The following is a 26,322-nucleotide window of genomic DNA, read 5'->3' on the forward strand; positions in this document are numbered from 1 at the left end:
AAAAAGGTGAAAAATAAGCACCTCTGCAAAGCGTCACTCTGCAAAGTACGTCACCCGGATCGTTGGTCTGATTGGTTGAAGGACTATCCAATTGCATACAGAGTCAATTGAACTATGCCCGTTGATCACGCCTCTTGTGCAGTAGAAAATACAGAGCAGACTCCCCAGACCAATGTTCAATCTTAAAAGATTGAGCTTGGCCTGGTGATAGCCAGACTATGCTTATACCTCAATTCAAATTAAACTCAAATTCAGGGATTAAATTGGAATTCTCATTTAAATTCTGAATGATACTCAAAATTGCACAAAATTGACTCCACAAAATATTTAATGAAGTTGCTGAAAAAAACACCAAACACAAAGTGCATATAGGTATCAGTTCCATTAAGCCCCGAAAATACCAGATTTGGTAACAGCATTATCTGCTTCAAAAGTAATGACTTAATAAAATGATACATCTTCTCATTGCTATTATCCTTTTTTACTAGAATTAAGCTATACGTTACCTTAGTTGCTGCATATCTCTCCTTCTGCTCTTTCTCCAGCTGTGCACGCAAACATTCCTTCTCCATCCTGTCCTCAATGATAACCTCTTGCATGTCTCTGCACTGAGGTATAAAAAGTTATTTGCAGCTTATTGATACTGACTCTCTCAAAAGGAATTTGAAAAGGAATGCAAATCAGGTTACAGATAACATGTAACACAAATGCTTTTCATATAAAAACCTTTTTGGACAGCTCTTGAATTCGTGCCTGGCTGTTGTTTCTTTTATTCTTTAGAGCAGTGATCTCTTGCTCCTTCTCCTCCATGTTTTTTTCATACCGCTGGATCCAAAACTGGAACTTTTCCCCTAAGTTCTTTTAGGCACAAACAGTTCAGTGACAGCAATTAATCCTGGTGTATTTGCATCAGAATAGGCTTAATTAAAGTGCTTAGAAACAGAACTCCAAGCATAACCAACAAGACAATTTAGTCAGCCAGCTTCATTACTAAAGTTTCAGTGGTGAGCAGCATGGAAATTCTTAAAGGACAAGTTTGGTATTTTACACTTAAAGCCCTGTTTTCAGATCGTTTCTGATGAAATAGAACGGTTAAGATTGAAATTTGGACACATGCTGCTGGCCCGAGAATTTTCGGTTTCTGTGGTAGCACCCCCCCACCTCCACAATGGCTGCATAGGTGCACTAGAACAATCCTTCCTAAAACGCATTAAACTTTCGTTTACAAAGACGTGAAACTCACCGAGTGGTCCGGGGTGTTCACTGATATGCTCACACAAAAATTGCTGCAAAAGATGCTTAGTTTTTCACCTACTATAAAGTAGGGACGTATATACATTCGGACACAGGGATAGTTCAAAATAAAATTCGCAAACAGCATAATAAAGTCGTGTGGTTGGAACAACAACTCTCGAACTGTGGTTAGAAGCATAGTTACTCATTATCAGGAGCACAATAATAAGGGGAAGGTTAGGATGATTTCAGGGGGCCTTATCAGAGAGGGCAAATGGAACAAAAATAGACATGAATTGCCATCTTGAATTAAATAGCAGAAGTTATTATTCCATCACATGTGCATGACGTCATTAACAGCAGTCCTATAATGTTGAACCAACATAGTTCAAATGACACTATTACTAAGACTGCATTTACACTGCTGGTCTTGATGCCCAATTCCAATTTGTTGACTATTTTGGATTTGTTTGATGACCAGCTTACATCTTCTTTTAAAAGTGAAAAGTGATCTGCATTTACACTATATACTTGGTGAAGCAACCCAAGGTAGACATACTGATCCAGAAAAAGGAAGTAAAAATGGCGCGATTTGCAATGGATGCGGAGGAAATTACAATACAAGCTTTTGCTTTCCACACCATGTTTAAAAATCATCAATACACTGAGTTGAGCCTTCGTCCTCCATTGCACCATTGAAAAGATTAATGTGATCGCAGTTGGTGTCCACCTGAGTTGATGTTATTTGCCATCATCGCTTTTTCAATTATGTATGACTCGCATTGACGGGAATATCCTGAAGATCTTGATTTACTTGATTAGGCTTGGAGCTAAACTCTGCAGGACAGTGGCCCTCCAGGAGCAAGACTTGACACCCTACTCTATACCAATTGGGGTACAATCAGAGGTGCACATCCCTGCAAGTACAAATCTAGTTTGTTTTACAAAGCTTTATGCATTACGTTACATAAAATTAAGTTGTGCTTCACTTACTGCATGTTGTCTTTTTAGGAAGATCTCCAGCTCCATGTGAACATTCTTTTCCTCCTCAGTTTTCTCTTGCAGCATCTGAGAGTGCAACCAAAAGTGGAAGTTGTAAATCAAAATATGATGGTATGTGGGTTTTACAGTATGTTTGGGTATCAGAATTATTGGAATTTTAATTATAAACTTGTTAATTGGAAAGTGAATTTATAAAAGTCCTGACTTCTGTCACTTGACCGTATTGATGTAAAAATGACCAAAATGGCAGTTAAAATAAAATAAAAACGCCATTGTTCCTGAATGGACTTTCTTTGTTTCTCAATATTTAATAATATAAATTATTAATTAAATGTTGGCTTGTCTGAAAGTTTAAAAAGTTACACAAAATGATGCAACAGAGAGGTTACAGAACAAGTTGTCAAACACACACCCGAACTTCATCTTCCAGTTCTTTCTCCTTGTGACTGTTGAGTTTCAGTCCTTGGTAGACTAGCTGTTCGGCACAGCTCTTCACAAATTTCTCTTGTCGGTTTGTCCTCACCCTCATGTTCTGTGCCTGCACCCTCAGGTAGTCCAACAACTCCTCAAGCCTCTGGGAAGAAAATTGTTTTTTTCAGCCAGACTGCAAGCCACATATGTATTTGTCCAACATTTTAGACCAAAGTTCAAAAGTAAAGATGACACAGTACTTTTGTGTATTAGCTTTTGTCAACAATTAGGATTCTTTGCATTGTGACATTAGCTATGTTTCCATCCAAAGGTTGTGAATTTAACTAATGTGCAAAATTGTAATATTGCATGAAACATTTGCTTTCTGATAAACTGCCACTAAATATCATTACTTAGTTATGGCATGAAACTCTAGATGGCGCAGGCTGATAGGTCCAACTCATTTGGTAGCGATCACATCATTATCTACATAGCAAAGCTGATTGGTTGTTGTTGCATCAGCGGCCAATGAGCTGCGGCTCAACATTCAAACAAATACCGGTAGTGTTGCTGTTAGCAGTCTGTAGCGCGCTTTCAGAACGCATCTGGAATCAACATCTAAGATAAATGATTGATGTTTTATTCCACATCTCTGTGCATATTGTGTGGTCCAGTTATTAATTCCTAAATGGAGCCATCTTTACAAGTTTTAAACTAGCTTTATGTTAGAAATGTTTTAAACTAGTGTCATGATAACATTTGCACGAGTGAGTCACTGAAGCAAATAGCAGCAGTGTTTACTGTATGCAACAGCAGTATTGCTGACATACTATTCCATGTCATCGCTGTTTTATGTGTTAGCATGGATATGAAAACAGTTAAAGTGATATAAGCATTTGCTCTTTAAACAGCGTTCATAGATTTAGCTGCAAAAGTTTGACAACGCATTCATTTATTTCCAAGAGCAATGTTTTTATTAGCTATGCTAAATTTGTGTGGTTGATTCAGATGCTTGAGTCACGCTAAAACAACAATCAATACAGTTAAACTAAGCCTCTATTTATAGTCTTGTGGAGTGATTTACTAAGCATAAGTTGGAGCGTTATGCATTTGTTTCTATGAAGCAGCAAATGGTCTATTGTTTGTTTCTCTGTGAGTATACGCTATCTAAGCTATGGATGAGGAGGTTAAAGTAAAATAAGCAAAAAAAAGACGTTATTTTATTTCAAGGGTAATGTTTTCATTAGCTAGGCTTGACATGTTGATGCAGCGTCAGAACAAGATTATGTCATACATTATCACTACAATTGGCTTTTCATTTATATAATAAGACCATAAGGGTTTTGTAATCATTATCAAATGACTTATTGATGATACTTGCTCAGGTGGTTGCTGGGTTCCTATCTCTATCAGCTTGTCCATCTTTATATCTATTGTTCACAAGAACACATAGCATGCATTTATATAATGTTAAGCAGGTCGGCAAGGCAGCCAAGACACACATAGCGTTAAGTCACTAGTGCTAAGCTGGTCTGCAAGGTAGCCAAGGCACGCATAGCCTTAAATCACTAGTGTTAAGCTGGTCGGCAAGGTAGCCAAGGCGCAGATAGCCTTAGATCCAAGGCTCGAAATTGCGACCATTTTGGTCGCATATGCTCCTGAAATTTAATCTGTGCGACCTAAAAATATATTTGGGAGCATTTGTGCGAGTGCAAATAATGGTTGTGGTGCGACCTGTTTTCATTTCTCTAAAAAACGTTTGCAAATTACTTCACAGTGTGTACCTTATGTGCGCTGATACGCGATGGCCGGACCGTCATTCTATCCAACGTTATATAACCAATCCCGGGGTTTTTCCTGCATTGATTTTTTTTGGCGGCCGCCAAAGCCTTTGATCGGTGCGTGAGTGACTGCTGCGCTTGACGAGAGAAAGCCCCGGCCGCGCGCGCGCACTCTCACGTCTTCAAACAACACGAGCGCTGTCTTGCTCTCTCTCCCTCGCGCATATTAATCAAAATCATTTGACACGATAGAAAAAGGGCGGAAGACCGAAGTTTCACGTGGAGCATTTGGAGATTTTTTTTTTCTCCTAAATTACCGTGGAGTGTGAATTGTGCTAAAAAATAAACTACCGGGATAATCACACAACGCTTGCCGTATGCTACACTTCCACTAATGACACTCCGATTCGCGAACTAATGACTCATTTGAACCGATTCACTTTAATGAACAACTGATCTGTCCAACACACTCACGAGACGTCTGAATCGGTGTATAACAAATCGGTACCACTTTACAATAATGTTCCACTTATTAAATTCTAGTTAACACAGTTGTACTATTAAAAAAACAATACATTATTGATTTTTTTTTTTTTTTTTTTTTAACATAGTTAATGCACTGTGAAGTAACATTAATGAACAATGAACAGCTGTATTTTTATTAACTAAGATTAACAAAGATTAATACAGCATATTAATAGCAATAGAGTGCCAAGTGCCAAGCAAAAAATGCAGGGACAGGTGTGTGGCAAACAAATCAGGTTCAATTATTAAGGCTTTTAATCGGCAGGATACGTCAAATATAACCATACTGTCTATGAATATAACACCGCATACACCATCGCCAAAGAAGAGCTTGCCTTCACTAAATTTATGTCAAATGACAAATCATGTGCCAATATCATCGGGGTGAGATGATATAGAGCCAGAAGACCAAATTTTGAATCTTGGCCACAGGATGAAATAAAATTTGTTAATATATAATTTGTAGTTGTGGTGCTCCTTAATTTTTGGTGGGTGCTCCTAAATTTTTGCTGGTGCTCCTAACTTTTTGAAGTTGGGAGCACCAGTGCTACCAAGTAAAAAAGTTAATTTCGAGCCCTGCTTAGATCACTAGTGTTAAGGCAGTTGGCAAGGTAGCCAAGGCACACATAGATAGTAAAACATGCTGTCACATAAAATAAAATAAAAAAGAAGCCGTACATATTGCTTGGCGATAGATCTGCTGTCTTTGGGGGTGTTTTTTCCCATCCCTTCCTGTCTCCTGTCTATGTCATCATTGTGCAGATATATGCATTACCCTGTGCAAATGTATAGCAATAGTCTTCTTTAAGCTGTTACCCACAGCTTATTGGTATTGGTTGTAAAACATGTAAAAGATCTGTTTGGATGTTTGTGTTGAAGAGGGCTCTGCCATTTTCTGTTGTTTCCTGCTTTGTTGGGGGTTAATACATGTATGTTACATATGCAGCAGCAGCAGCAGCATGCTCACAGCAATGTCTGTGAATGTATTGGCAGTAGCAAGTCCTGGTACTTGCTCTGCAGCAACGTAGCAGATCTATTCTACCAAAACCAAATACACTAACATTGCCATTTCCATTACCATGCCAATCTCTATTACTATACCAATCTCCCGAGAGTTGTCATGACAGAATTACCTAGCCTGGCATGGAACTCTAGATGGTGCAGGCTTATAGGTCTAATTCATTTGGTAGCGAGTAGGGCTGGATTAATCGCACTTAAACAAGATGGCTTATCGCGATTTTGAAATCTGTAAACGCTGCTCCATCTTGAAAGCACTGTGAGTTTGAATCACTTATAACGTGCATTTGAAAAAGCAACAAGCATCAAACAGCTTTCCAAACATGAGAAGCATTTAATGACCTCTTGTCCAACAAAAGACAACATTTAATAACATGCTTTTACTCCGAACTCACTTCATAACGACAGTTGAGCATTCTTCTGTGAGATGATGTGGCTTCTTACACAGAATAAGGCAGTTGTGTGTTTATTGGTCATGTTTAATCAATCAAAGCATTTCAATCTCCTGTTTATTCAGCTACAGCAATAGGGATTTCCTGGAATGACTGGCTTTATCTACTTCTGTGGCAGGGAATATTTGGCATGTCTGCACGAGAGCGCCCTCTGGTGTTCAGATGGAGCAGCATTTACAACCGACCAGCCGCACTGCACTGACAAGCTGCGCATAAAATAATTGCAGTCTTTGCCAAATCGCGTGCGGTTTCAGTGCGATTAATTGTGCAGCCCTAGTAGCCAGTACATCATTATCTACAAATCACAGCTGATTGGTTGTTGTTGCTGTAATGTATTGACTGACTATGGAAATAGTGAGGTTCCTTTAAGAGGCTAAGAGCCGGGGGGGGGGGGGGGGGGGGCGTGGCTGTTGGTGGGATATATGTGTTTTTGGCCAGTATGTTCACTGGGGTTGACTGAGCTAGATGTACGTCGATGTTGCCTTGTTCAGTAAAGGTTCACAAGCTGACAAACGTTTCCTCATGTTATTCAAGTATACTACACTGGCGACGAGCGGATTCGGACCGACTGTGTGCAGATAAGTTCATATGGTGCGACTTTTCAAGTGAGTGAAATAATTTGCCATCTGGAAGCGAACATGACTACACTCGGCCGTATTGAAGAGTTTGACGAATGCTCGAGTAACTCTTTTGAAGAATACACAGAACGACTGGAATGTTTTTTTCATGCAAATGATATTGAGGATGATGCAAAAAAACGCTCCGTGCTGCTCAGTGTGTGTGGTGCAAAAACATATTCCACGTTACGTTCAGTGCTTGCCCCAACGCAACCCTCTACTGTGTCTTATGCAAACATTGTCGCTGCCTTAAAACGCCATTACAGCCCAGCGCCATCAGAGATTGTTCAACGTTTTCACTTTCACAATTGTAAACAGAAACCTAATCAAAGCATTTCAAACTACATTGCTGAGCTTCGACGTTTGTCTGTGCACTGTGCTTTTGGGGATCAGTTAGAAGCAATGCTGCGTGATAGAATCGTGTGCGGGGTTATGGATGAAGCGCTACAGCGACGCCTGCTGGCTGAACCTACACTAACATTTAAAGAGGCAGAAGACAAGGCACTAGCTGCTGAAACAGCATTGTTAAATGCTCGCCTACTTCGTCAGCATCAAAACGAATCACGGCTGGAGGACGATGTTCATTATGCAGCACATGCATCAGTACATAAGACAGCAGTTTCAAATGGAAATCCTACACGTGACAAGCCATGCTTCAGATGTGGTGGTCAGCACACCCCGCAAAGCTGTAGGTTTTCCACTGCTGTGTGCCATTACTGTAAAAAAAGAGGACACATATCTCGTGTATGTTTAACAAAGGCTAAACATGGTACTGACAAGGATGCAACCAGCTCAGAAGAACGTTACACCAACATTATAACACGCAAGGAAAATAATGAATACTCTGTTTACAGCACCACTACTAAAGCAGAAAGAGGGGGGCAGAGGCCATATCTGGCCACTGTTATACTGAACAAACAAGCACACACAATGGAAGTGGATTCAGGAGCGGCCTGTTCCTTGATTAGTGAGCATACCTATCACTCATTGTGGCCCTTCCAACCCCCTGAAATACATGCAAACAATGGAATACTTAAGCAGTGGTCACAGGCAACCTTGGAAGTGAAGGGAAAAATATTTGTGGAGGTAACGTACAAAGGAACACGAAACACACTGCCTTTGTTCGTCATCCAGGGCCAGGGCACTAGTCTGTTGGGACGGGACTGGATTGATGCCCTGGGAATATCAGTGGAAGGAGTACACAGTGTACAGCTGCAGTCCATAGAAAAAATATTGACTGAATATTCAGAGGTTTTTCAGGACATTGGGGTTTGCCGGACCGCCCCGATCTCTATTGACATTGATTCCACAATTACTCCACGGTTCTTTAAGGCCCGCCCAGTTCCTTTTGCTTTACGGCCCCAGCTGGACGAGGAGTTGGACAAATTGGTGGCTCAAGGAATCTTTGAACCTGTTCGCCATGCAAGGTGGGCCACACCTATAGTGGCTGTAGCAAAAAAAGATGGGGGTTTGAGGATTTGCGGTGATTACCGCTGTACTGTGAATACAGCTGTTAAGCCTGACGTGTACCCTATACCCACAGCATCTGAGCTGTTCTCGAAGCTAGCTGGAGGAGTAGTTTTCACTAAACTTGATTTGAAACAAGCTTATCAGCAGCTTCCAGTGGATGATGACACAGCCGACTTACTGACTATTAGCACTCACCGTGGGCTTTTCCGGGCTCGACGGTTGCAATTTGGGGTGTCAACGGCCGTTTCAATATTTCAAAGATTTATGGACAATTTGCTCGCAGGAATTCCAGGAGTCCAGCCATACCTGGATGACATCCTGATTTCGGGCAAAACCATGGAAGAACACAACGCACGGCTACAAGCCGTACTGAAGTGCCTCGCTGAAGCTGGGCTGCGACTAAAAAAAGAGAAAAGCATGTTTGCTGCTACTCAAGTGGAGTTCTTGGGGTTTAGAGTGGATAAAGATGGCATCAAGCCAACCCGTGAGAAAGTGGAAGCTATCCAAAATGCTCCGCCCCCACAGAACAAAACAGAACTTCAGGCATTCTTGGGGCTGCTTAACTTTTACAGCTGTTTTCTTCCCAATAAGGCCACCGTCCTGGAACCCCTGCACCGCCTTCTAGACCAGTCTGCTACGTGGCAGTGGGGAGCGAAGCACAAGATGGCATATGCTCAGGCAAAAGAGTTGCTGCAAACGGATAAAGTGCTGGTGCACTATGATGAAAAGAAACCCTTGGCAGTGGTTTGCGACGCCTCACCCTATGGGCTTGGTGCTTTATTATTCCACATGGAATGTGACGGCCAGGAGAGACCCATTTGCTTTGCTTCCAGAACAATGACCACCACTGAGCGGAATTATGCCCAAATTGATAAGGAAGCATTGGCAGTTGTTTTTGCAGTCAGAAAGTTCCACCAATATCTCGCAGGCCGCCATTTTGTGATTTTTACAGACCACAAACCCCTGCTGGGACTCCTGCACCATTCCAAGCCAATGCCTGCCATCCTTTCACCACGGATGCTGCGTTGGAGTTTGATCATTGGATCTTACGACTATGAGCTGTGCTACCGACCGGGCAAACAAATGGGCAATGCTGACGCCCTGAGTCGCTTACCCTTGCCGGCATCTGATGCTGTTACACCACCACCATTGGAAGTGTTGCTACTTGAAATGGTGCCAGAAGCACCCATGCATGCTGAGCGAATTGCTAACCTTACACTAAAGGACTCTGTCATGGCACGAGTAATGCGCTGGGTGCTGCATGGGTGGCCGGCTGATGTAATGGATAGCCGGTTCAAACCATTCCTTTTGCGCCGCCATGAACTCTCTGCACATAAGAACTGTTTGCTATGGGGAAGCCGTGTGGTTGTTCCCTGCTTGGCGAGGAGAGAAATACTGGCTATGTTGCATGACGCGCACCCGGCATTGTACGCATGAAGGGACTCGCAAGGAGTTATGTGTGGTGGCCGGGCATGGACCGAGACATTGAGGAGACTGTTAAAGCATGTGAAACCTGTCAGATGTCACGTCATGCACCTCCTAAGGCAAAAGTTCACCCTTGGGAGTGGACAACAAAAAGATGGTCCCGGCTGCATATTGACTTCGCAAGCCCTTTTCAGGTTAAAATATTCCTCATCGTGGTTGATGCACATAGCAAGTGGCTGGAGGTGTCTCTGATGAGTTCCATGTCATCATCGGCCGTCATCAACACACTGAGACTGCTTTTTGCCACACATGGTTTGCCCGACGTCATAGTGTCAGACAATGGTGCTTCGTTCACCTCTGCAGAATTCCAAGAATTTGCAGAGCGCAACGGCATTCGACATGTCACTACAGCACCTTATCACCCAAGCTCAAATGGTCAAGCTGAACGCATGGTGCAGACAACCAAGGAGGCCCTGTCTCGCATCACCAAGGGCGAGTGGCAGACCAGACTCGCTCGTTTCTTGTTGTCACAGCACGTCACACCCAATTCATCAACTGGGAAAAGTCCTGCTGAGTTGCTCATGAATCGGCGACTCACCACTGCCCTGGATCGTCTGCACCCTGATCATGATGGTGATATGCTTCGCAGACAGGAGCTGAGAGAGTCAGAGAGTTTAAACCTAAGGACTTGGTGTACATGAGAAGCTACTCCAGAGATTCTAAGTGGATGCCTGGAATCATTGTGGATGTCACAGGTCCCCTGTCATACAAGGTCAGAGCGGGTGATGGGCAAATGCACAGACGACATGTTGATCAGCTGCTGGACAGGACGGCACCCTTGTCCGACCAATCAAGGCCTGAGCCAGATGGCTATACTGTCCATCCGCCTGAGTGGGGGGGGGGGGGGGGGGGGGGGTGGCTGTTGGTGGGATATATGTGTTTTTGGCCAGTATGTTCACTGGGGTTGACTGAGCTAGATGTACGTCGATGTTGCCTTGTTCAGTAAAGGTTCACAAGCTGACAAACGTTTCCTCATGTTATTCAAGTATACTACAGTTGCATCAGTGGCCAATGAGCTGCGGCTCAACATTCAAACAAATATCCATAGTGGTGCTGTTAGCAGTCTGCAGCGCACTTTCAGAAACCCTCCACATTTCCCAGCTCCACCTGTATAGATCTGCTATGAGGTTAATTAATGTATATTACATATGCAGCAGCAGCATGACTTATGCACATTTTTAGTATAGTATTATTATCATCCAGCAGTTTTTGATACAATATCCCAAAATGTGCATTAAAAATAGGTGGATGGAAACATAGCTTTTGTTGCCATGAAAGTTAAGCACACTTCATGCTTTACAAGCACCAGCAAAATATGCACAGTAAAATCAGGAATATTATATTAACAGTGTTCAAGTCAAATAAATATGAATTAAAAAAACGTTCTATGCAAAATGACACAGATGATTACCTTGCACTCCTCTGTTTTTTGCTTGTGAATGTCAAGTAACTGTTTTTGCAGTGCTTTAATCTTGAGACGACCCTCTTCCTCCCTACAGTTTGTGTAAAATGTGGTTTATGTTCACTGTTTCAGGCTACAAAGTACAGTACATGATATTTTGGGGTAAATAATTTGTCAGTTCATGTTAAGACCTGTTTATTATGTCCAGAAGTTGGAGTTTCTTCTTCCGGTCCTCTTCTACTGCTGACAAGAGACTTTGAAAAGTGTTTTTCTTCTGCAGCTCGACCATTAACTTATTTAACACGTCTGACATAAACTGCCTATGGGATCAAAGATGATGTTGAAATGGTTTATGTAACATTAAGAAATGTTCAAATCAGTAAAGAAATATACAATGATACATACAGTATATATATTTTCAGTAACAGTAAATACAATTTTTAACTTTAAATTAAAAACTACAGCCAAAACTGTTCATTACATATAATGCATCCCTATAACATTTAGATCTATACTTTAGAGAAGTGTGCACGCATACCTGTCTCTCTGCACTTTGGCCAGGTTGTCATGAGTAAGTAGACTCTCCTGAATACTTATTTGCTTTTGGGATTTGTGTAATTTTCCTGTGAAATCAGACAAACTGCTCCCAGCCACCAGTCGAGCTGTTTTTAGTTGCAGTTCGGTCCTTTGCTGCTAAATACAGAGTGATACAGAGAAAAACATGATTGGGAGATAAAACAGCAATAATTGCATGTGGACAATGAGGTTCTATAACTATTGTGTGGTGAGCTGGCAATAAAACTACTTGATCAATACACTTGACTTCAAATTACAAGAGGCGAACTGTCTAAATGTGCAATAAGTTTGGTAAATCTCCTGCAACATCTCAAGAATATGTCTAGGTCAAAATAAATAAATAATAAATAAATAATTTTAATGACAATTTAACACATTTTACCACCAATAGTTGCAGTATTGCTTACTGTAATTGTGATATATTACATAAATTACTTTATTATCTATGGGGTAAAATGTGACCTGGACATTTATTGTCAAATTTGTCCAGTCACTTAGTTATAGAACTATTATAAAAAGTCTACCCATGAACAAATAGAGAAAATTATTTACAGACAAGTTGACTGGGGGATACAAACAAGGGAACAACAAAGGTTGCATCAAAAATATTACGTTGAAATCTAATTCAAAGTTTATCTAACAATTCTGTTGCAACTTTAAAAACTTTGTTGTTTAAAAATTGTAAACACAATTTTGATTTGTTGCTACTTTAAACCAGTGACGAGGCCAGACATTTTAAAGTGAGTGGACCTTGGTGAAGTAGGGTGGACCAATGCCTATACTCTTTTTTATTTTTAAAATACATGGGATCAAAATAATTTGACAATTTAGATTAGTTTAATTGTGATTTATTGTTAGCCAACAGTTTCATTAAAACACAAAAAATAAATCACAACAGAATAAGAACAATAAATGAATATAAGTAATCATAGGTGGAGCATGTGTTGGGCTGGGCGAGGCTTAGCCTTCCCCAGGCCACGGACTTGAGACCAGCATGGAATTGTCTCAGTCAAACCACTGTCTGCTGCTGCTTTGGATTGGTTTTAGAGGGACAGCTCAAACAGCCCTCAGCCCTCAAACAGCTCTCAAGTAGTAAACTGACTTATTTTTCGAGTTTTTAAATGGTCAAATACAAACAAAATTATGTTAACATGTCCGTCTTGCCTAGTATTCAGGTAAATATAGTCAGATTTGAAAATGCATGTGGTATAACAGTATATTAGATCCATGCTTAAGCTTTTAAAGTGACAGCAGCCTAATAAACCTGCTGATGTCTGTCTGTCAACAAAAGACAAAGAGAAAATTTGGTCGCTGCTCCTGACTTTAATTGTAAGCATTAATCTGTATTTAATTTTTACAATGAAGACTATCAAGTGTTATGTAACATTTAATTACTTTCATTTCTGTAGTATTTCTTACCTGGATATACTGTTAGACCCACTTAAAAAACTTAAAGCCATATTTATTTCATGTGTCTCTTTATTCTATTGTATTTATTTGAGCTATTGTTTGCAATTTGTTTATTTGTTCTTATTTTATTACTGACTGTTTACTTGTTAATTATATTTAAAAAAAAATTGTGGTTTCACGATTCAAATAAATAGAAAAAAGCCTGCCTGTTCTGTGTATAAGCTATTGCAACAAAATTAGCAAAAGGTTATGAGATATTAAATTATCTGTATGATGGTATAATGGCAGTTTTCCCTGTGGTATCGAAAATCAATATTTTTCAAGGTATCATATCGAAGTTGGAAATCCAGTATCGTGACAACACTAATATCATACTGAAACGCTTCCAAAACTAATTTTCTGCTAAATAGATACACGATACCAGCTGCGCTTTATCGCTCTCTCATCTCTCCGACAGTGAGTTGACACACAAACCCGCTTCCCCTTACTCACTCGTTTCTTTTGCTACGAATGAATATTGTTGATGTTACAGGGCTTGAATTTCGGCATGGGATTATGCATATTACGCATAATTTTACTCATTCCCGCAAGATTTTGTGCTCACACCCAAAGTGCACGCACATAAAGCCATCTTGAGTTCGTTTTCACTGTCAAAATGCTGGTCTTGACGACTATTCACATAAACACAATCAGTTAGGTATGTTTTAAGTGAACGTAAACAAAGTAGAGACATGCATGTGTAACAGTATAATGGATCCATGTGTCAGGTCTTAAAGTGACAGCAGCCTTATATTCCTGCTGCCAAATTACGAGATAATATAAAAAATATCTATATGGCAGTTTTCCCCATGGTATCGATGTCAGAATTGTGGCCAGTGAAAGTACTGAGTGGCTAGTAACTTTGGAAAACCACTAGCCACAGTGGGTGGTGAGCAAAAAAGTTAATGTCAAGCCCTGTATACATAATGTTGAGGGTAAATGTGGCTGAGTCGTCGTGAGCAGATGTAAACACTCAGGAGAAGTTGGATGAGTTTGAACAGATGGGATCTTTTTATTTACCCCAATTAAGGCCAAAGAAAGGCAATACAAATTTACAAAGAAAAAAAAAAAGGGAAAAAAAAAATACTGTTTAATAAAGAAAATAAATTGACATGAGAGTCAAAACAAAAAAAAATCTAAATTTTGCAGCTGCTTTGAAATTGACCTTTACACAAGCCACTATACATAGAGCATCACACAGACTTATGTCCTCTCATCTCACGCCCCCCCAAGAGAATGAAGCTACTCATCTTTATAGGACTAAAGGTACCCCTGAAATTGGCACATACCAACACAATATTACAATGCAGGGGTGGCTCAGGTGAATAGTCCATAAATGCTTAAAAACAGCCGAAATACTACATCTATAAAACTAGAAAATTACAAAATATTATTTCTATGGTTCCAGCTAACATTTGGCAAAGCCACAAATCATATTAACAGCCAAAAAATTAATAACTCAAACTCCGGTTCACTTGCAATTGACCCGGAAGTCATAGCGTCATTTAAACCCCCCAATTGCGGCAAAATTTCCTTTACCCAAACAAACCGGAGACGCCAGTAAGACACAAAGATGGTATGTCAAAGCTATGTTCCTTTTAAACTAAATAAACAGATACATAATTAACGAAAACATGTGTTACGTGGTTATTGAAACTAATCATGATTGCGCGATAAATAACATGATATTAAACAGTAAGATATGTATTGATGACAGTAGCTATAGCATATAAATCACCGTAGTAATAGATATTATAAGTGTGCACACGAAACTACGGGATTACTGTAGGAGTTTTGATAAAAAGCTAGGTTACCGCTGATTTGAAACAATATAAGGATTAACAAAACACATTAACACGCTTGACAAACAAATACAAGCAACATTTGCACTCAGTCTTTGTGAACTGTAATAGGTAGCGCATCGCTGCCGTGACGGTAGCTAAGCGCCCCGTCACAACATTGTATTATAAAACATAAGTATTTAGACCAGCATGCACATAAAACAGCATTTACAACTAGGGCTGTGTCACGGGTGGTTGCAGGAAGGCAGACGGAGACAAGGATATAATTCCAAAACGAAGGTTTATTAGTAATTAAACACAGGACGGCAGAACAAGTAGCAACACACACTAAATATAACTGAGATCGGACCAAGACTGACAGAACAGACAGAACTTAAATACAAACACAGATTAACAGAACACAGGTGATACAGATGACGATGATGATTAAACAGGTGATACAACTGAACTGATAATGACAGTAACCATGGAAACGAAGGAGTGGCGGGAAAAGAACAAAGGAAAACAGGAACAAATCAAAACACAAACCGAAAGTCCAAACATTAACTGACACGTGACAGTACTCCCCCCTCCCGGTAGGCGTGTCCTCGCGCCGTAGATAGACCAACTGCGAAAGGAGGGAGGGGGCTCAGGAGTAGGATGAAGGGCAGACAGAAGGCCAGGGTGGAGCAGACAGTGCAGGCGGCCAGGGCGGAGCAGGCTGTGCAGGCGGCCAGGGCGGAGCAGGCTGTGCAGGCGGCCAGGGAGGAGCAGGCTGTGCAGGCAGCCAGGGAGGAGCAGGTGGCCAGGGCGGAGCAGGCGGCCAGGGCGGAGCAGGCTGTGCAGGCAGCCAGGGAGGAGCAGGTGGCCAGGGCGGAGCAGGCGGCCAGGGCGGAGCAGGCTGTGCAGGCAGCCAGGGAGGAGCCATGGTGGAGGCAGGGTAGGCGACTCCAGGGGGCCGACTGACAGAGCCGGAGCAGGTGGAAGAGGATACCCGGATGAAGCCGGAGAGCCGACGAGCCAAGGTGATGCTGAGGATCCCGTAGATGCCGACGGCTCTGGCGACCGAGACGCAGGCGGGGATTCAGAAGGCCGCGGTGGAGCCGGAGAGCCGACGAGCCAAGGTGATGCTGAGGATCCCGTAGATGCCGACGGCTCTGGCGACCGAGACGCAGGCGGGGATCCAGAAGGCCGCGGTGGAGCCGGAGCAACAGAGGACCAAGGTGGAGCTGGAGGGAGTGAGGAGCCCAATGGAGCCAGAGGGACGAAGGGACGAGGCAAAGCCAGAGGAGTGTAGTCCCGAAGCGATGGCAGGCCGACGAACGACCAAGGCGGAGCCGGAGGGACGGTGGACTGATGGACCACGGTGGAGATGAGGGTGGTGGGAGCCAAGGTAGAGCTAATGGACCGACAGGCCGAGGTGGAGTCCTGGTCGCGGAGGCTGGAGACGGAGACTGGGGATCCACCGACCATGATGGAGCTGGAGACTGGCAGACCCGTGACGACCCCACATCACAGAAGGTGGAATAAGGGTAAGCTGAGGGGCTGACAGGAAGCAGCGGAGGCATGGATGAGGAAATTATGATGGTAGGTGGTGGGAGAGGGAGTTCAGGAACAGACACGGGTTCTGGAACAGACTCAGGCTCGGAAACAGAACAAAGGAAAACAGGAACAAATCAAAACACAATCCGAAAGTCCAAACATACACTGACACGTGACAGGCTGGACATTGATTCAACAATATATATCGCGATTGTTTTTTTTTCAATAACGTTGATATGATTTTTAAACACATTTCCGATATTTCAATATACACCATTTGTCACTGACTGACGTTTAGGGCACAGCCGGCAGAGAGAGCAGAACACAATTGGCTACTTGCGTGATGACGTACAACACAGACATGCAGCCAGTGCTCAGCAGTAGTAGGCTAAGCTCCAACTCGGCAAGTTTTAGCTACAAAATGAGTACCCCTGACCACAATACATCTGTGACTGAACGAGCTTCCACAAGTGAGGATAAAGCAGATGAAATAGTTGATAAGAGAGGAAAGACAAACAGGGGGTCAGGTTGCCATTACAACAGAAGCAATGTGGGAGGGAGGGAAGGAGGAAGAGGAGCCAAGCCAGTGTAGGGACACAGTAAATTAAATTATACCATGGTCTGTCTGAATACTCGATTCGGATTGGCTGGAAGGTGTGCAATAAAACCGTTTAATGCACAGTTAGTTCCGAGTCAGTTTTATCACCGTTCTATATTAATGTGCTGTTTTCTTTGAAGCGCACATACACGTCACTTGAACACAGTGCATTGCGCGCTGCACAGAAACTTCAGCGCTGCCACGTGACTTTTAGCAACAAAATAGCTTCGCTACTGAATCCCTACGTTGTATTTCTCAGCAACGAGGGGGTAACATCGCTATTTTGAAGTACACAGCTTCAATGTTAATAGAGAGAGAGACGCAACAGACACAGGTATGAATCTCTCATCTCTCTCTCTCTCTCTCTCTTTGGATAATTAATTCAAATAAATGCTATAATTAATTCATTAAAATTACTGTAATCTTACGAACTATTTTATCTCTGTGTCTGATTGAAAGCGGACAGAATGCTAGATCTAACAAGCCGTGACTGACGAAAATAACCATCAATTTTACCCTCCCAGTCAAATATTGCGTAGCAAACATCAATTTGTTAATGCGGGCAAATGACCATGGTATAAGTGGGATAATCCACAGCTAGCTGTGCATTAAACTATTTTAACACACTTCACGTCATCCATTAAAATCGTTCCATGCACAGCTAGCCGTAGATTAGCCTATCCCTTACGTAGGCTATGTGCCAAATTCAGCAGCCACAATTCTAATAGGGTGAAGGGCCGTTTTCATGCTCCAAAGCTTTGGAATGCTTTACCAACTCACTGAAGCTCAGACTCTTTTTTTTATTTCAAGTCAAGTTCATTTTTATTTGCATAGCCCTTTTCACAATACATATTGTTTCAAAGCAACTTTACAGAAATTCATGATGTTAAAGTTTACAATATCTTAATGCCTAATTGCTGGATCAGTAGCTGACGCTATGGAAACATCCCTCAGGAGATGATTGTCTGAGGATTGTATAGAAACATATTGGCTGATGGTGCAAGTGCTGGTATCCCAGGCACCACATCAGCAGTGACTCAAAAGAATGAACCATCACTCCTAAGATTTATACAGACCCCTTTTCAGTTGGTAAACATGGTAACGTTTTTCTGTGGGCAGACGTTTAGGTGGTGGCAGAACGATCCCTCTGGCCGCTTCACTAACGTTAGTTTGCAAGTTTTGTTAGCTTGTTTTTTAACAATGACTGGAGAAAATCCGATTTTATCTTAATGTGCAAGGTCACTCACTGTCCAGGACCGCGATTGTTATTTGCAAAAGTTCATTTTAACGGACATCCCAGATTGGCTGACCCGGCATACACGCTCATTCAATGGATGGACAATCTGACAGGATTAACGTCAACGCTACCTCCGGTTGAGTGGCCTGACTTCTACACCTACCCGATAGAGAAACCGAGGGTAAAGAGAAATTGAGGGCATATACATATTTAGATGCCTATAACCAGAGCCGTCGCATAGACTGTGCGAACTGTGCAACCGCACAGGGCCTCGCGCCACTAGGGGGCCTCGCAATCCTGCTGTTTTTTTGTTTTTTGTTTTTTTTTACATATTTTTTTGTTGTTGTCCCCACCACTTTTTAAAACATCTCGCGGCACGAATATAACAATTCTACAAATAAAACATCTCCAGTTAACTGGCAGAGCATTAATTTCGTTCGTTTTTTAAATAAGAGATGATCTAGCGCTGAAATGTTTTTTTAAATCAAGTGATCAAAGTGCTCGTTGCCGCTGCGATCAGTGGGCGGATACAGTGTTTTCTCGTGTGGCTCGCGCACACACCGCACTAACTTAACTCGGACGCGCGCTTCAATCCGTTGCGAATACTGTCTTCGTTCTGGTGAAATCACCAAACATAATGCACACAAATGTGTCCCTGCTTGATATACAATCACTGATGAACATAATCGGTTTTGATGAGGGAAAAAACTATACGAAAAAAAATACTATCCGAGGGCGGACTAGAACCGAAACCCTCTGACACGATAGGCGAAAGTTCTTCCACTGGACCATTAAGATACACGTTTTGTGTAAAACTCAGCAACTGATGTAAAGCCGCTCGTTGCACATTTGATTTTATTCCCTCTGAAATAAATAGCAAAAAGTCATAGCTGACTCTGAGACTATGTGCATGATTATGCTGTATTATTTTACTTGATAAAAACGTATTGCAGCGAGGTTATGCGTGCAATAGAACTAGAACAGCTACGTCCGGGTGTCATGCGCAATTGAGCATCCACATCAAAGAGCAGGGCCTCGCATTTCAAGTTCGCACAGGGCCTCGCACCCCACCTGCGACGGCACTGCCTATAACTGTACTAAATGGTCACAAGACTTATGTTGTAGCCTACGATCCGCAGTTCTGCCTAGCCAGCGCCAAGGCCAGACAGAAGACGACAATGCAAAGAGTGACATTACGGTGCAATTTTAATGATGCGAATATTTTCTAGAAATAAAAATTCCAGATACAGCATATTCATTTTTTAACCCTCTACTGCACGCATTATTATGCAATCATGGAAAAAAATGTTACAGTGTTTTTTTTATGTATAAAATAGACTCAAATTAACATATTTTTTTATTTTTTTCGGGGGGTACTTTTGGGTGCGTTGCCATATGGCAACATTGTGCGACAATGGAACAGCATGAAGTGTTTTCAAAATTTCAAAATGACATGAAATTCATAGATGATTACAGACCTGTCTTTTAGAAATTTAATTGTTTTTATTATTTAAAATGTTTTCAAGAGCTTTGTGTACAAAATATGAAACTAATTTTGAAAGTATTATTTCAACAACATTTACAAAACATCTGACGCAAACTCATAAGAACTGTTCAAGTGAAACTACTCAATGTGAAACGATTTATTCAAAAAACGTAACTGTGACGTCGGTTCGAAATTGGTCTATAGCTTGTGTTTTTTTATTTGAATAAATGATTGGATATTGAGTTTCAGCAACCCATGTTGAGTAAGCTCCTTTTTCTTATGTTGAAACAAGATGGCATTTCATAAGTGTTTGCTGCTGTGTCCTCGTTTTATTACAGGACATGCACATGCATGATAAGTGTATCAAGTGCATGGGAATTACCTGCTCATCAAATTGGCCACAATAACCATTTTAAAATTAAAGTGCTTTGCTCAAGAATTCCTTTAAAGAAAAGGAGGATAATCAGCCACCCTCCATCACTCTAGTATTCTGGTTGCTGAGGTGCTTCATGAGCTAGGGTCTTGGAAATCCAATGTGGAGCTTTAAGCTATGGTGAGTGAGCAGATGGATTTCTACCTTTCTTTTCTCTTTCTCTCTCAAAAGAGCTCATGCATTGGAATCCCCAAAGCTCACAATGTGATCTCGCTTGATGATGTTCTCTCCACTGGTCAGAGACAGTTCAGTCAGACATGCATTCTAAATTAGACAAGAGTTGCTTGTTGCTTATCTTGCACCATCTTCCTTGGAAGTTGCAGCCTATATTGCCATCTAAGGCCTGCAGGATAACAGTCAGCAGTCAACAGTTTATTCCCAAATGGGCCTGAATTTGTGAGTATATGTTTAAATCAAGGACGGCGGCGAGCGCGCCTTCTTATTAATCTGCAATGTGTTTGCAGCAGTCTAATGCTTGTGCAATTAAGTATTTTGTTGCATGAAGCACTTTTTAACAAAAGTCAGTGCTTGCAGCTGAGCTGGACCCTCTATTAGCACGGCGGGATTTTATAAGATCCCCATAGCGTCAGCTACTGATGCAATGTCGAGTGAACTAAATTCAAACGCGAACATCTCTGGTTACCTAACGCAACCTCGGTTCCCTGGGAGGAGGGAACGAGACATTGCGTAAGATAGCGTGTTACAAAGATCAGAGACTTTGCCAGCTACACATTGCTTCAGTCCAAAGATTCTGAGGGAATGACGTTCAGCGCGGCCTTATAGGCGAATTCTTGCCTGCGAGATTTCATAGGTCTTCAGTATTCTCTGAAAAAAGGTGTTTCCCCATAGCGTCAGCTATACTGACACAATGTCTCGTTCGCTCCTCTCAGGAAACCGAGGTTACATTAGGTAACCAGAGACTTTTTCTACTCTGAGTCATCTTCTTTGTGCGTGTTGGCTAGCAACAACATGTGTAGGGCAAGGGTAAATTAAGTGCAATTTGCTTTGACATCACAATTGTGTTGCATTGTGGTATATTGAGCTGCCTGAAGTGTACATGAGTAGACTCAAACCCTTGGTCAAAAAAGAGGGGTCGAGGGTCTGTCCACATGAACTTCCCTAATCCACTTATAAACGCACTTCAAAATGGTGACGGGGATTCTGCCGAGGGGAAGGGCTTAAGAAAGTTTGCAGGTGTGTGTCAAGTGGAACACACCCCACAACTTTGATTCATTCAGCAAAGAAAAATTGTAGTCCTGTGATTTGTTAATAATCTGTTTTAACACAACACAAATTAAAATAACACCTTGGTCAATAAATCCTTGATTAGCCTTAAACTGCTTAATTTAATCCTAATTGGTGCAGTCCATCCAAAATATAGGTAAATAAACTGAATAAACTAAATACAATGTGCAAAAATAGTAACTGTAGGGGTACAACAGCTTCAACTGGGGCAGCAACTTTGTTCCTTAAACCCCTAAAAGGTGTGTTTTAGTACCTTAGAGTAGTAATATGTACTTTTAAGTTACTACTATGACTTTTTTTGAGTAAATAAGATACAAATGCCCCTTTAAGGGTACTGCCCAGCGACAAGCTGTTTGTATCCCTAACCTCCTGGGACCCAGGAATAGACTTTTGTCCACTGTAGTGGGCATTATATTTTAGTGAATTTCTCTGACACCATACATGTCACATGTCACAACCTGGGTGTCCTGTAAAGAGCACATTCAGGGATTTTCAGAGACACCAAATGTTCAACGGAGGTTTCACCATGAAAACAACTTCTCCTTGGTCTTTAAAAATGTCTGACATTAATTTAGAGATCAAATGTGGCACTCTTATGGAAATATGATAATAGGCCTATATTGTAATTATAATTTAAATCAGACTGCTTTTCAAATTGTATTTCATAAACCAACATCTCAGGAAAACGTTATGGGGTTTCAAATAAAAAAATGACTTTCTGTTACAGAACAGGGCATTGATTTCATACATGTGGACTGTAGAGGACATCAGGACTTAGGCTAAATCATGTTTATCAGGCATTTTGGGAGACACAACAAGTGAATATGGAATTAAATTATACATAGGCTAAATATTCCTATGATATATTAGATATTATTATTAAAATGTAATTATTACTCCAATTATTACATTTCTTTTTCATTAAATGTTGCTCCAAGAACACATTAATGTGCAAATTAGATACAGTGTATACATTGCATTGAATGGGAATATTAATTGATGTCTATTTTACCCACATATTGCATAAAGTAAAATGGTGTATCAATTCATTCTGTTCATATCTTTCATAACATAGTTGAGAATCATCTTTATACACATTTTGGTTTAAAAAAATCACATTGTTTTTTGCCTTTAACGTTACATATAATTTCATGTAATTTTATTTTTTAATCAACTGAGTCCTGGTATCCACTACAGAGGACATAGCATAACATATGAATATTTGATGATTTTTAATATTTGTTTCTTATGCTCTAAACAATGTGATGACATGAAAAAATTCTGGGTCTCAGGAGGAAGGTAACAGTTATTATTTTTTCTTTCTTTCTTTCTTTCTTTCTTTCTTTCTTTCTTTCTTTCTTTCTTTCTTTCTTTCTTTCTTTCTTTCTATTTGCGCTGGTAAACATAACAACAAATCAATTTAACAATAGCTGATGACGAAACAAATTACGCAGTAGTAACATAACAAATTGTGTTTCTGAAAACAGAAAACAATTCTGAGATTCCTATAACGTTAGTGAGGATGTTAACGTTACTCACAGTCTCCGCTCCCGGGCATATGTTTTCTAACACTGACAGCTGATCAGCATGATCCTGCAGCACAGCACACGCTACGAGCACATCCACAGACATCATACTGCTTATTCTGACGAAACATATGGGGAAATTGAGACAATAACAAGTAACTTTGGACAACTCGACCATGAAGAAAAGACTCTTACAGGTGCTGCCGTAGCAAAGGGCATCCGTTGTCATGACAGCACGTCTTGTACACAGATCCTTTCCTTTTGCTGGCTATTTTTATTTATTTATAAATACACTAGATTTAATTCCTTTTAGCGTTAATGCACATCATTTGTAATGCTATATAAGGTAGCCTACCTGTATATTCGCAGCGTAAAAACTGTACTCACATAACAAGCATATTTCTCTCACAGGTAACGTCATAAAGTGACGTCATCGATTAGTCTTTTTATGAAAATGTACATTATGTAATTTGTACAAAATACTTTTGACATTATTCAAATTGTGTTATATGTAACTTATGTTAATTGTTTGTAGCCTTATTACGACTCTTATATAATGCTATTTCTTCATGTTTTTTAATGTATCTATTTTTTTCTGTTCTTCTTTGTATTGTATGATTTCATATAAAGAACAATTTACAGCTTTTAAAACTGTTAGTAGGCCTATTTCATTCCTTTATTTTATTTTGCATTTATTTAATTTTCTCATTCTCATTTCCATTATTTCTGCATTCTCCGTTTAGAACCAAAACAAAAAAGGGGACCGTAAAGGACCTTTTTCACAGCAGCGCCATTTGTTATTCTTTTTTATTTTCATTCTAAACAACTTTTTTTTACTGAGGATGCCATTGAAAACACGGTAAGTCAGTACCTCACATTACCTGTCATGGCGCTGCTCTGAATAAGGTCTATCGTAAATATCAGAACAGTGGTTTTCACGACTGTTGCTTTTTCAAACAGCAGAGGGCAGCAGATCGCACAAAAAGGGCCGCCCATGTCAGGCTTTACTAAAAGAACCCAGAGTCCCTCAGAAGACGAGCAGTAGCACGTGTGGCTGGGTTGAATACACTGCACACCAATTAAATGGATGAAAACAAGGGTACTGTAAGCAAGTGGAGCTCTTAATTACGTTGAATAAATTACTTTCTTCCAATTCTTAAAAATGTCCTCTAATTTGATTGGAGAACGTGTTTAATCACCAGCTCTCCACGTTTCTGACAGGCTAGAACAGAACCCATATATAGATATTGAACAGCACTCTCGTGTTATTGTGCCTCTTCAATTGCAAATGACTCTCACACGTCTTTACAATTTGCAAAGCTGCCAGAACAACTAACAAACCATTTATATGGTGAAGGTTTACAGCCACACCTGTCAAAAGCAGATATAACCAGATCCTCACCACATTTAGGGTAAACAGATGCCCGTTATTAGGTTAACAGCATGAGGCTAAATAGTGAACTAGAATCCTGTGACTATTAGTTTAGCTAATTGCAGAAGCTCAAGAGTTGGGGGGTTAGAATAACCCGTAAAGAGAATGTGTGAATAACAATAGGCTACAGTGCTGCCTTGCAAGCACTGTGACAAAAAAAAAGTATGTCAATGTTGTTACAGAATAAAACATAAAAAAAAAAACACAATAAATAAATAAATAGGCCTATCTATGCGAAACTAAACAAAACACTTATTTTGTAACCCTTGTGAAATATGGTTTTGCTTAACTGTATACAATTTGGCCTTGTAGTTGTAGTGTACTTCAAATCTTAAAAAGAATGGACTATATTTAAAGAAAACTGTATTTGAGGCTAATATAATATTAATTAAATAACTCAATGTCTTTTTCCTAATACATGTATAAATGCGGGCAGAGCCCCGGCGTTCCTTCTTTAAATAGCTCTCTATCGGCTAAGATTTTCGCTTACGGCCATACCACCCTGAACACGCCCGATCTCGTCCGATCTCGGAAGCTAAGCAGGGTCGGGCCTGGTTAGTACTTGGATGGGAGACCGCCTGGGAATGGCTCATGACCCCCCCAAGTACATATTCCTCAACCCTGGGATCGATCGAAAATGATCAAAACGGATGGTGCAATCTGGTGGTCAACGTCCTGAAGTGTTATTTACAGAAATTGTCATGTACAATGCCTAGTTTATTGAAATCCACTAGTCTGCTGAATGTTTTGTTTATTATTTTCATAGTTTGAGTTCATGTAACTGATGAGATTCATATAGTCAAGTGGAAAAGTGTGCAATTGTTACATTTTTGGGCTGAATTAAGAAAGGGTGCAATGTATCAGTGCACTCTCACTTTGTCTGGAAGACATCAGAGCCGTTCACAGAACTCATTGTTGTGACCACCCAGGGGGTACAGCCAGCGCACAGTGTATTCACACCTCTGGTAGTGGCGGAGAAGAAACAAGGACTATTGCTTTGATGTGTTTTTTTTTTACACTATCCCACCCCTTCTGAAACCCAAGCATACAGAGACTCCAAAATACTTGAAATACTTTTACAACTTTTATTTTTCACCCAGATTGTTTCATTTAAAAGGCAATGCATGAAAACACAAGTAAACAAGATCTGTTTGGTTTAAAGCTCGCTCACCACGACAAGGTACAGATCTACGAGCGAGAACACGAGACAAGACGAGAGACAAACATTTACTACCATTTGCAAACATTTAGTTAAACATGGAGCTGACAGACATACAAACATCACAAGGACACACACACATAAATAGCATTAATAATAATCAAAAACACTTAACAATTAAAAACACAAACTTGTACTTAAGATAAAAATTAACAATTGGTTTGTACAGGCCAAAGCCCAATAAAGAACAGGATTATCCAAAGACTCAGGTCACCAATCAACAAATAAAGGCTCAAGCCATTCCTGTCTGTTACATTTTTTGTCTGTGTTTTCTTTGACAAACTTTTGTTAAACATGAAGCAGACAAAGACATACAAACATCACAAAGACATGAAGCTGACAAAGACAAACAAACAACACGCATGACAAAAACACAGATTATCTGAACATGAACAACCACTAA

General features: G+C 40.7%; 1 protein-coding gene across 2 annotated transcripts in view; it reads right to left on the reverse strand.

Annotated features, from left to right (window-relative positions):
• drc9 (dynein regulatory complex subunit 9) overlaps positions 1 to 23,523 on the reverse strand; it is a 24,539-nt gene extending 1,016 nt beyond the window's left edge. Inside the window, exons 1-9 of one of the 2 annotated variants that reach the window (XM_084409058.1) lie at positions 23,464 to 23,523; positions 23,282 to 23,387; positions 11,934 to 12,085; positions 11,587 to 11,715; positions 11,405 to 11,486; positions 2,648 to 2,809; positions 2,227 to 2,301; positions 727 to 858; positions 507 to 608 (exon numbers count right to left, since the gene is read on the reverse strand). In XM_084409058.1, the coding sequence (XP_084265184.1) occupies positions 507 to 608; positions 727 to 858; positions 2,227 to 2,301; positions 2,648 to 2,809; positions 11,405 to 11,486; positions 11,587 to 11,715; positions 11,934 to 12,085; positions 23,282 to 23,377 (930 nt within the window). In that variant the 5' untranslated portion in view covers positions 23,378 to 23,387; positions 23,464 to 23,523. Of the gene's footprint in view, positions 1 to 506; positions 609 to 726; positions 859 to 2,226; positions 2,302 to 2,647; positions 2,810 to 11,404; positions 11,487 to 11,586; positions 11,716 to 11,933; positions 12,089 to 23,281; positions 23,388 to 23,463 lie in introns of both variants that reach the window. The other variant, XM_084409057.1, reaches the window with a different exon arrangement.
• Between the last annotated feature and the right edge of the window lie 2,799 nt (positions 23,524 to 26,322).

The sequence above is a fragment of the Rutilus rutilus genome (genome assembly GCF_951802725.1).
Source record: "Rutilus rutilus genome assembly, chromosome: 5".
Lineage (NCBI taxonomy): Eukaryota > Metazoa > Chordata > Actinopteri > Cypriniformes > Leuciscidae > Rutilus > Rutilus rutilus.